This window comes from Artemia franciscana, chromosome 21 (genome assembly GCF_032884065.1).
Source record: "Artemia franciscana chromosome 21, ASM3288406v1, whole genome shotgun sequence".
NCBI lineage: Eukaryota > Metazoa > Arthropoda > Branchiopoda > Anostraca > Artemiidae > Artemia > Artemia franciscana.
Window position 1 is genome coordinate 12,418,781 of NC_088883.1, and position 11,475 is coordinate 12,430,255.

The following is an 11,475-nucleotide window of genomic DNA, read 5'->3' on the forward strand; positions in this document are numbered from 1 at the left end:
TATATCCATTGGTATCAAAATTTCGTTTTTAAGAGTTCCGGTTACTGTTGAGCCGGGTCGGTCCTTACTTACTAACTGTTCTTTACCACGAATTGTTTGAAAACTGAAGAAGCACAGCAGGGAGTTTGTTGCTTCATCGCAGGGTCTTAAAGATGGTTTCGAAGATAATTTTAGGCAAAGCTTAGAATCTTCTCCCAAAAGTGACTTTGTAGTGGCACGTACAACGATGGTACACGTAATAGGAAATTTCAAGAAGAATTGTTCTAAGGGCACGGATGGGATATATGCAGCTCTCCTAGACCTTGGTAGCACAATGCTAATTTATTACCTATGTTTGTTGTCTCAAATGATTTTTACTATTGGTATTGTGCTTTAATAGTTCCCTGAGAGTTAGCTGCTTCCTGCATCAAAACATGATAAGCCTGCAAATTTATTGAGTTCTTATCGTCACATAACAATTTCAAATATTTTTGCAAGGTTTTTGAGTTACTTACGTGTGATGAAATAAGGAGAAAATGCTATGTACCGTCGTATCAATCTAAAAGGCCTGGGGTGTTTTGTTGCCAGTTTATAAGGGAACTAGACAAGAATCAGTGGCATCCCTGGTCTGTTTTATACGCGGTAATATAAATTTATCATGCAGATTATGCCTAGCCGCACTTGTAGTCGTCTAGAAGAGAATGCTGTGACATTGAGAGATGAATATGCAACGATAGGACTAGGTTTCAACGCTGGCAAATAGAAAGTACTCTTGTTTAATTAAAGTGGATACTCGGATATTTGTGTTACACTCGCAGATCCGACCATCGCAACCAGTGCTTCGTTGACTTACCAAGGATTGCCCGTAGACAGACCCACTCGTGCAACTAGTGCCTTGCTCCTTGTGCATATCAGGAAACGAATGTCAGATGCTTATTGGAGCATTGCTGCAAATAAATTCCGATTTAACCGTCTAATTCATGTGAGACTGTTTAGCACTATTGATCCGCCACATATTATGTATGTCGCGCCGTTTTGGAGAATTGTTATTCGCACAGATATCAAGCAAATTAGATCGTGGTATTACTGTTTTTTAAAATATCTCCTTCGGCTCCCACCCTGAACCCGGAACTCGTTGGTGTCCAATCGTTTTAATATAACTGATCAACATACTGCTGTTTCAACAATATTCTGGACTTCAATGACAAACTGTCACATGAATGGAGCCGCTTCTGGCAGCAATAAGATAACGGCCAAATTAGAAAGTAAATGCATCTGTTTATACTCGCTGTCTTAGAAGTTCTTTTATTCAGGTTTCTGTTGTATGTTTGCTTGTGTTGTATTACCTTGCTTGTGTTGTATTAAGGCTAGGAATAAGTGAAGATAAAAAGGTGCCGCTGGATAACGCAAAGATTAATCATGCGGGCAGCTTAACTTAGCTTGGTAGGGTGGGAGCAGTGAAGATGTTAAAAGTAGAATAGCTAAGGCTCAGGGTGTTTTTTTCACAGTTAAAAAAAGTTTAGAAGAAGAGAAAGATAAGTCTTCAAACCACGATTAGAATATTGGAAGCTACAGTGATGACAGTGGTCAAATATGGCTCTGAAGCATGAGCGCTCCGAAAAGCAGATGAAAATTTACTAGATGTTTTCCAGAGAAATTGCCTACGGATTATTCTGGGTACCCGGCTGACTGACCGTATTTCAAATAGTAGGTTGTACGACAAATGTGGTTCAATCCCGCTTTCTAGGGCTATAATGAAAGAAAGTTTGAGATGGCCAGGCCACGTTCTGCGGATGAAGGATGACAGATTGCCGAAGATTGTCCTTTTTGGACAACGGTCTGGGGCTAGACAAAAAGCAAGTCGTCCTTGTCTGGGTTGGGAGGATGTCATAAATAAAGATTTAAAAGAAATGGGAACTTCCTGGGAGGGTGTAAAGAGGGAGGCCTTGAATAGATTAGGTTGGAGGAGGTGCGTGCGTAGCTGTGTAGGCTTCAGGCGGCTTGGTGCTGCAGTGAGTTATTAGTAGTAGAAGTAATTGTATTTTGTGAAGCGTCTAGTTGTTTTCTTTCGTGTTTTATTATTTTGTTTTCTTTCATTGCTCCGTCTTCTTTTTTTCATGACGGGTTTTCAAATAAATAAATAAATGAAGAGCTACATTAAACCAAAGACAAGCAGGAACAAAGTCATATATTCATTCGGGCTAAAAACGAACATAAATTAAATATTAATCATGAATTGGATCTAGATTGAACAGAAAGTATAATAAATAAAGTCAAATTTAGTACGAACAGAAACTATCACAAACAAAAGCAGGGCTAACAAACAGAACGCCTTCTAAAGAACATAACGACATTGGCTTTTTACTGAAAACATTTCTTTATTTCGAGCCGCGTGTTTTTACTCCCGTCGAAATACCATTTTCCCATGGAAATATCATTGTCTTGATGCCATTGAGTCGTATAAGGGCAATACCATTGGACAATACCAATAACAAGTTTAAACAAATAAAAATATAGAGGAACGGGTATAATACTTTAAACCAAGACAGTGGACAAAAAAAAAATAATCTTTTGGTAATAAAGGAAAAATCCAAATATTTTCGCTTCACATCCGGAAGCCTTTATTAACGAGAAAAATATATATACAAAAAAATATAATAAAGAAATAGCCTAAGTAAAACAAGAACAAAAATAACAACACAAACACTATACGAAAAAGAAAGACGAAAACAGTACTCAGATTTGAAAAGCAATTCAAAAACACGTCAAAGCACAACACTAGGACGTCTTCTATTGTAAACGTAGGCTATATGTCTCAATTACTATTCTGAATGGGACTATTTAAATCAAAATCCAAGATCACCTAACAAAGTTGTTTCTGTTTTGTTTTGCTTATCGTTTAGGTTTGTCCTGCATTTTTAGTTCATTTTCCTATTATTATATTTTAATTGATCCTGAAAGGGTTTGAAAAAGACTGACCCGATTAAGATGACGGCTGTCTTATTGTGGTATTTGCTTGATGGATTTAATATCAAATAGTTGCCATATGGTAGGCGGCATAATTCATTCTAGCTCTGACGTGATAAAGTATTCTTTTAGTCTAATTTTTTGGTAATTTTAAACTATAAAAAAATAAAGAAAATGAGCTAAAAATAGATTTCTTTTAAGTTAGGTCATTATTTATTTGCGGAAAAGAGCAAGACTAGGTAAGTAATAAAAGGAACTGGATACTTAAGTGATCTAAATTATAAATTACTATCCTGTGATAGAATTAAAGTAAATATAAAGTCAAAAAGATAAAATTAAGGTTAAAGAGGTAGAAGACAGAATTTCAATCTGAATAAAAAAGCAGACTTACTTTAAAGCTAACAACGATAGTTTATCATAGGTTAGCCCCTTTCATATTTTTTTCTTTTTCTTTGTGTAGCGTTTATTAGGTTTTTCTCATATTTTGTTATTTCCTAGTAGAGCTATGTGGCGACTTGTTTAATCTAGTTTTATTCCTTGCTTTCCCCTTTTTCGCTGTTGATGAATGTTTTTGGATGTGAACCCGAAAGATTTGGACATTCATTAGACTTTATAAATCTTTCTCCTTTTCTTTTCTTTAAAAGCTTCACTGTTTTAGTTAAAAGTCTTACCTGTGTTTATATTTTATTTTAAATACAAGTTTAGACGCTGCTTTTGTATATTTTCTCTCATGTTGTGTTTATGGAATTTCAAATGTTGTCATTTGTTATAGATTTATTCATGCGTGTCAATACCCCTGGGAGAGCAGAACTTCTCCAGCATTTATCCGTTCTTCGACTGGTTGAAGACTACACCTCCAAATCCTTACAAGTCTACAACAATCAGTTCAGTGCAGTTTATACCCTCAGATGTATATTTGACTAAAAGAGGAAAGAAAAAAGTTAAAAGAGTTAAAAGTAAACAAAGAAAAATTGCTCATAGCAGCTTCGGTGGTGCAGCATCAAATATGCTGCTCAATCCTGTGACTCCTCATGCTAGCACTGCAAAGCCTGAAGAAAATTTTACAGCGACGACAACATCACCTACAGTTGAAAATATTAAAAGTTTCAATGGTTCTAGTTATAATACAACGTACAGCACATTAGAAGGTTATGTTGCAGAATTGATTCCTGATGAGGTTTTAGAATCGCTTACGGAAGTAGTCTTAACAGCAACAACGACAGAACCCTCTTTTATCCATAGGATGGAAACTCGTTTTCCAACAGAACCACGAAATGGCTATGGTGGTGGGTATAACAATCAAAGCTACGGAACTCACTATCTATCAGATTTAGCAGTTTTGTTTCTAGCCCTTATTCCGATTGCTTTGGTACTTGGAGCTGCGGCAGCCTTTGCTTTAAATGGTAAGGAATTTTTTACTTTTTATTAGAATTTTAAGCCGCACTTGAACTCTAACCATGAAGCTAATGCAAATTTTATCGTCCATATTTGTGATACTTTTGTAAGCCTTGCAAGCCCATTAGGGTAATTATCCTGGATTACGTGAATTAAAAAGTGTTCAGGGGCAAGTTTTAGCAAAATTTGCAGACAACAATGGTCTTGGTTATCCAATCAGCTTGCAACTCTTAGGGACTTGTCAAGCCGTTTGATCCGTTGATCTACCCTTTGAATTCAGCTTATCAAACAGTCTTTGACAAATCTCTTTGAACTGTGGACATTCCAGATGCAATCTATAAGTGTACAATTTAAATATAAAAAAAACAAGTTTTTTAACTGAAAGTAAGGAGCGACGTTGAAACTTAAAACGAACAGAAATTACTCCGTATATGAAAGGGGCTGTTCTCTCCTCAACACCCCACTCTTTTCCCTAAAGTTTGACTCTTTCCCACAACTCTAATTTTTAAAACAGTAAAAAACTTTAGCGAAAGAGCCGGGTATTGAGGAGGGAACAGCCCCTTTCATATACGGAGTAATTTCTGTTCGTTTTAAGTTTTAATAGTCGCTCCTTACTTTCAGTTAAAAAAACTTGTTTTTTCATTTATTTTTAGAACGTTTTTGAATTAATGCATGTTTTGATTTTGGCTCTCCGCACATGAATAATTAAAACGAAATTTGCATAATACTTTATTTTTTTGGGCTAAATGGCTTTCTCATAGTGTTATTGAATAGTCTTGAAAAAAAAGGAGCGGTGAAGGAGGCCTAGATACCCTCCATTTTTTTGGCTACTTAAAAAGGCAACTAGAACTTTTAATCTTTTACGAACGTTTTTATTAACAAAAATTATACGTAACTTACGAATTAACTTATGTAACGAACTTCTATATTCGTATGTTTTTACTACGTATATGAGGGGATTCGCCCCCTCGTCAATACCTCGCTCTTACCACTAAAGCTTAAATTTTGTCCCAGTTCTTTAAGAATAACCCCTGAATCACAAAGGCGGTAGAATAAATAGTTGAAATTACTAAAAATACTTTAGCGTAAAAAGCGAGTAATAATTTCTGTTCGTATTAAATTGTAATGCAGCGCCTTACTTTCAGTTGAAAAAACTTTTCAGTTTTATTTTTTCGTTTTTTTAAATGTGCTAGAAAATCCTTCATGGAAATTCTCTTCCCCCATGACAAACTCCTCTATGGAAAGTTTCCCCGCATAACCCCCTCTCCTCAAAACCCCCCAACCGAAAAATCCCCCTGAAAACGTCTGTACACTTCCCAACAACCATTACTATATGTAAACACTGGTCAAAGTTTGTAACTTGGAGCCCCTCTCACGGGGGACTGTGGGGGAGTAAGTCGTCCCCAAAGACATAGTTATTAGATGTTTCGACTATGTTGAATAAAATGGTTCTCATAATTTTGACCCGGTGGCTTTGGAAAAAATGAGCACGGGAGCAGGCCTAGGTGCCCTCCAATATTTTCGGTCATTTAAAAAGGGCACTAGAATATTTTATTTCCGTCAAAATGACCCCTCTAACGACATTCTAGGACCACTGGGTCGATACGATCACCCCTGGGAAACGAAAAAAAACAACAACAAACAAACAAATAAACACGCATCCGTGACCTGTCTTGTGGCAAATAATACAAAATTCCACATTTTTTATGGAACTTTTGTGTTTCCTCCTATTTTCTAAAATAAGGCAAATTTTCTCAGGCTCGTAACTTTTGAAAGGTAAGATTGAACTTGATGAAACTTGTATATTTAAAATCAGCATTAAAATGCGATTATTTTGATTTAACTATTGGAATCAAATTTCTGTTTCTAGAGTTTCGATTACTATTAAGCCGGGTCGCTCCATACTACAGTTCGTTAACACAAACTATTTGAAAAGAGCCGATTTTTTGCCAGTTCGTCTCACATCAACTTGTGATAGGATATATGACGCGTCCTTAGCCGAAAAATGGTTCGTTGAAAAACTACGGACGTATTGTTACTCCTTTCAGCACGCATTTAGTTTCTTATAGCTATTAGAACTGTTATCTTCAACGGGGGGTACATGCCCCACGGGTATGCCAGACGTGTGGGGTATAGCAGTGTTTGAGTGAGACTTAAGTCGGATGGGAAATTTCTCAAATATACTGTCGCTATTCTTTTACTTAAAACATTTAAATTAACTTATAACTATTAGTAGAATGTAGGTGAAGTTCAATAAGTTGTTTGTTTTTCAAGACATTGAAATTGACTTGGTGAAAAATGAAGGGCACTCGTCGATTAGACGAAACATACCCAAGAAGTAAAGTTAGGTTAATCCAAATTCAATATAAGAAAACATGATGATAAAATAATACTTTGGAAATAAGATTATGGAGATCTAACCTAACCCAACACCTAAAATCCTCAATGTATTAAATATTTAGCTAAAATATGGATCCATTGTAGTTTTTCTCCCTAAAAATAAGCAAATAATAACGAATTCTAGACAGGAAAACCGGTTATTGTCGGACGAATTCCAGACATGAAAACCGGTTATTGTCGGATATTACACTGCATTATTCTTGAATTTATTTCGTGTAACAGACCAGTACCAAATTAACTACCTACCATATATTATTAATTTTTTTTTAAATAGAAACAAGGGACAATGTATAAAGGGTGATCGTTAATTGCGAGGGGGCTCATTCTGTTGTAAATTGGTAATCTTATTGTCCCTTTAAATAGTAAAAATAGCTCTCCTACTGTTCTTTTTCACTCGAACCCCTCCCCTAAGGTCGATGGCATTGGATTGAAATTTCCAGATAGCCATTTTTCCCACACTAGTCAAAAGATTCAACAAACACTCCTCTGAAGATGAAATGACTCACTTAGTCGAAGGGGAAAGGACTAAGTTACGAAAGTTGCCTGTTGTTTACGGGTGGGCTTCATAAAGGAAAAGAAGGGGCATATTCGATCCTTGCATTCTAATAGATATCAAACTTTGTTGGTTCGCCCTCAAGGCCAAGAAGATCGTGTTTTCTAATGGAAAACAGGCATTAGGGGATTATAAAACTAACATTAAAAGTGTTTTCTCTGGTCATTTCAAATATTATGGCCAAAGATTCCAGAAATAAGAAGACCCAGGGCAAATGAAAATAGTTCGGGAGCCTGGGCCCCCACAAGATAGGATCTAAAAAGGGGTCAAAAAGCTTTTTTTTGAAAAGCCTGAAATCTCTTCAACTACTTCATACAAGAGAAATCCCATTGCATACGAAGAAAAATAATGATATTCCAAAAAAGGGGCCAAAAAGAGGGCAAAAAGAGTTTTTTTTTCCAACAACTTGAACCTTGCATTGGTAAGCTCTTGGGCAAAGGGAGTCATAATGATAAGAATTTTTGGGGCTGTAGGGGTCATGGACTGTCAATAAATAGGTTCCAAGGAAGGACGGGCTGCTAAATGATTGCCATTATGAGGTATGAAGTTGTTGGTGAAGCAAATTAGAGACCAGCCAATTATTAAGTCATTCTAACACACTAAAACAAAAAATGTTGGTAGTCTGAGTTGTTGTATAATTACTAAAATTTGTGTTTTACCCACGTTAGAAAAGTCAGAGACAGTTTCATATTTTTATTCTTTAAATTTTATTCCTATTCTTTAGAAATAACGTTTTCACACACAAAGTGTCTCTATGTTAGATTAAATAAAAAAAAACAAGTTTTTTTAACTGACAGTAAGGAGCGACATTAAAACTTAAAACGAACAGAAATTACTTCGTATATGAAAGAGGCTGCTTCCTCATCAACGCCCCGCTCTTTACGCTAAAGTTTGACTCTGTCTCTCAATTCTTCTTTTTAAAACAGTAAAATACTTTAGCGTAAAGAGCGAGGCGTTGATGAGGAAGCAGCCTCTTTCATATACGAAGTAATTTTTGTTCGTTTTAAGTTTTAATGTCGCTCCTTACTTTCAGTTAAAAAAACTTGTTTTTTTTATTTAATTTCTGAACGTTTTTGAATCAATGCATGTTTTGATTTTGGCTCTCCGCAGAGGAATAATTAAAACGAAATTTGCATTTTTTTTTTTTTTTTGGCTAAATGGCTTTCTCATAATTTTGATCGAATGATTTTGAGAAAAAAAGAGCGGGGGAGGAAGCCTAATTGCCCTCCGATTTTTTGGTTAATTAAAAAGGCAACTAGAGCTTTTAATTTTTTACGAATATTTTTATTAGTAAAAGATTTACGTAACTTATAAATTAGCTTACGTAAAGAACTTTTGTATTCTCATATTTTTATTACATATATGAGGGGGTTCGCCCCCTTGTCAGATCTTCGCTCTTTACACTAAAGCTTAAATTTCGTTCCAATTCATTAAGAATGACCCCAGAATCACAAAAGCCGTAGAATAAATAGTTGAAATTACTAAAAATACTTAAACGCAAAGAGCGAAGTATTAGGAGGAGGTGAGCCCCTCAAATGGGTAATAATTTCTGTTTGTTTTAAGTTTTAATGTTGTTCCTTACTTCCAGCTGAAAGAACTTTTTCATATTTATTTTTTCATTGTGTTTTTAAAACATGCTAGTAAATCCTGCGCTCCCTTCGTGGAAATTTTCTTCCCCCATGACAAATTATCGATGGAAAGTTTCCCCAGCATATCCCCCTCTTCTCAACCCCTCCCCCAACCAAAAAAATCCTCCTGAAAACGCCTGTACACTTCCCAATAACCATTACTATATGTAAGCATTGGTCAAAGTTTGTAACTTGTTGCCCCTCCCATGGGGACTGTGGGGGAGTAAGTCGTCCCCAAAGACATAGTTACAAGGTTTTTCGACTACGCTGAATAAAATGGCTATCTCAGAATTTTGATCCGTTGACTTTGGTAAAATAATTAGCGTGGGAGGGGGCCTAGGTGCCCTCCAATTTTTTGGTCACTTAAAAAGGGCACTAGAACTTTTCATTTCCGTTAGAATGAGCCCTCTTGCAACATTCTAGGACAACTGGGTCGATACGATCACCCCTGGGAAAAAAAACAAAACAAAAAAACAAATAAACACGCATCCGTGATCTGCCTTCTGGCAAAAAATACAAAATTCCACATTTTTGTAGATAGGAGCTTGAAACTTCTACAGTAGGGTTCTCTGATACGCTGAATCTGATGGTGTGTTTTTCGTTAAGATTCTATGACTTCTAGGGGGCGTTTCGCCCTATTTTCTAAAATAACGCAAATTTTCTCAGGCTCGTAACTTTTGATGGGTATGAATTAACTTGATGAAACTTATATATTTAAAATCAGCATTAAAATGCAATTCTTTTGATGTAGGTATTGGTATCAAAATTCCATTTTTTGGAGTTTTGGTTACTATTGAGCCGGGTCGCTCCTTATTACAGTTCGTTACCACGAACTGTTTGATAATACTTTCAAATTTATCTTTCAAAGCTATTTCCCAGATTTTCCCATAATAATTAGTTTTGCTGGAATGAAGCAGTTGGTAATTGTACAGTTAGAGTCTGCACTCAGTTCTTGATTCTTTATACAGAAATTTTATAAAAATTATTTTATGCCAATTCTTTAATTAGTAGAAAAGTGGTTTTTTTTTATAAGGAGTGTTCAGTCTAACGGTGAAACATTTTAACTATCTGTCTTGGTCCAGTTATTAAGACACATGTCTAGTTTTGGTCAATCTTGGGTTCAATTCTATCTAAGTACGACTAATTTATAATAGATTTCTGCTCTTATTTTCGAAAGATGTAGTTTTTTTCCCTCGTGCTGTAATGTGCTGCTAAGACAGTAGTCGAATTAACTAAGTGATTTTTATTTGTGCATCATTAGAAATATTAAATTAGGCGCTTTTGGGAACCAGAAGATGAATCCCAGATGGAATACGAACAAGTATCTGTTTTAAAGGGAGGTAAGTTCCAACTGATTTCGGGATGGATGTCTAACTGAAAGCAAGGGTTAAATTATATATGACTGTTGAATGATTCAAACACTATACAAGGGAGTTCCATATACGTTCGTTTATGGGAGAGAGGGACCTTCATAGTTTCATACTTTAATTCAACGGGAAACCTATAAATTTATGCATAAATTATGTTCTGCCCAACGAATTCCTTGCCCAAGACACGGGCTGCTAAGAAAGGCTCCTTTGATTTATTTTCTAATGACATTTTCTAAATAAATTTTCCCCATCTATAGATAAATATGTTTTTTTTCAGCATAATTTTTTAAGTCACCAAAACCAAATTTCTGGTTTTTAAACTTTTTTTTCAGTATCGTATAATATCATATTCTTATGAAAGGATGAGTTTTGAAGGTGGTATAGCATTTTTTTGACAGGGAAACGAAAAATATAGGGAAGTCATAAGAAGCTCATTATTCAATGAGTACAGTACCATATGATTGGCTGCAAAAAAGTCCTCTTTTTTATCCAAACAGTAAAAACAAAGAAAGAAAACAAGAGCTAAGAACTCATACAGCACTTGTGACGGGGTCAGAACAGCCAAGAACCAAGAGCTCATATGGCATGAGCTCTAACGAAATTCCAAGAATCAATAGATGGATTTAAAAGGAAAATCAAAGGCTTAATGCCGGCTAGGATTTAAAATAAGAGCTCAGAGACAATAAGAGTTGTAAGCATCAAAATTCATGAAGATCCGATCACCCATTCGTTAAACCTTATTTTTTCTAATTTTTTATCTCCCTCAGCCCCACAGATGATCCAACCGGAGAAAACGACTGTTATCAAGTCAATTTGTACAGGTCCCTGACACGCCTACCAATTTTCATCGTCCTAGCACGTCCAGAAGCACAAAACTCACCAAAGCACTGGACCCCCTAACTCCCCCAAAGAGAGTGGGTCCAGTCCGGTTACATCAATCACGTATCTAAGACATGTCCTTATTCTTTCCACCAAGTTTCATCCCGATCTCTCCACTCTAAGCGTTTCCAAAGATTTACGGTTTTCCCCTCCAAATCTCCCCAATGTCACCGGATCTGATCAGGATTTAGAAGACGAGCTCTGAAGCACAAGATCCTTCTAAATATCAAATTTCATTAAGATAGGATAACCCGTTCGTAAGTTAAACATACCTCATTTTTTCTAACTTTTCCGAATTAACCGT

At 35.9% G+C, this 11,475-nt stretch overlaps 1 protein-coding gene across 2 annotated transcripts in view; it reads left to right on the forward strand.

The window, feature by feature from the left end:
- LOC136041099 (uncharacterized) overlaps nucleotides 1-11,475 on the forward strand; it is a 36,965-nt gene that overhangs the window by 8,231 nt on the left and 17,259 nt on the right. For both annotated transcript variants that reach the window (XM_065725653.1, XM_065725654.1), the window contains exon 2: nucleotides 3,719-4,349. In XM_065725653.1, coding sequence (XP_065581725.1) covers nucleotides 3,719-4,349 — 631 coding nt within the window. The remainder of the gene's footprint in view (nucleotides 1-3,718; nucleotides 4,350-11,475) is intronic.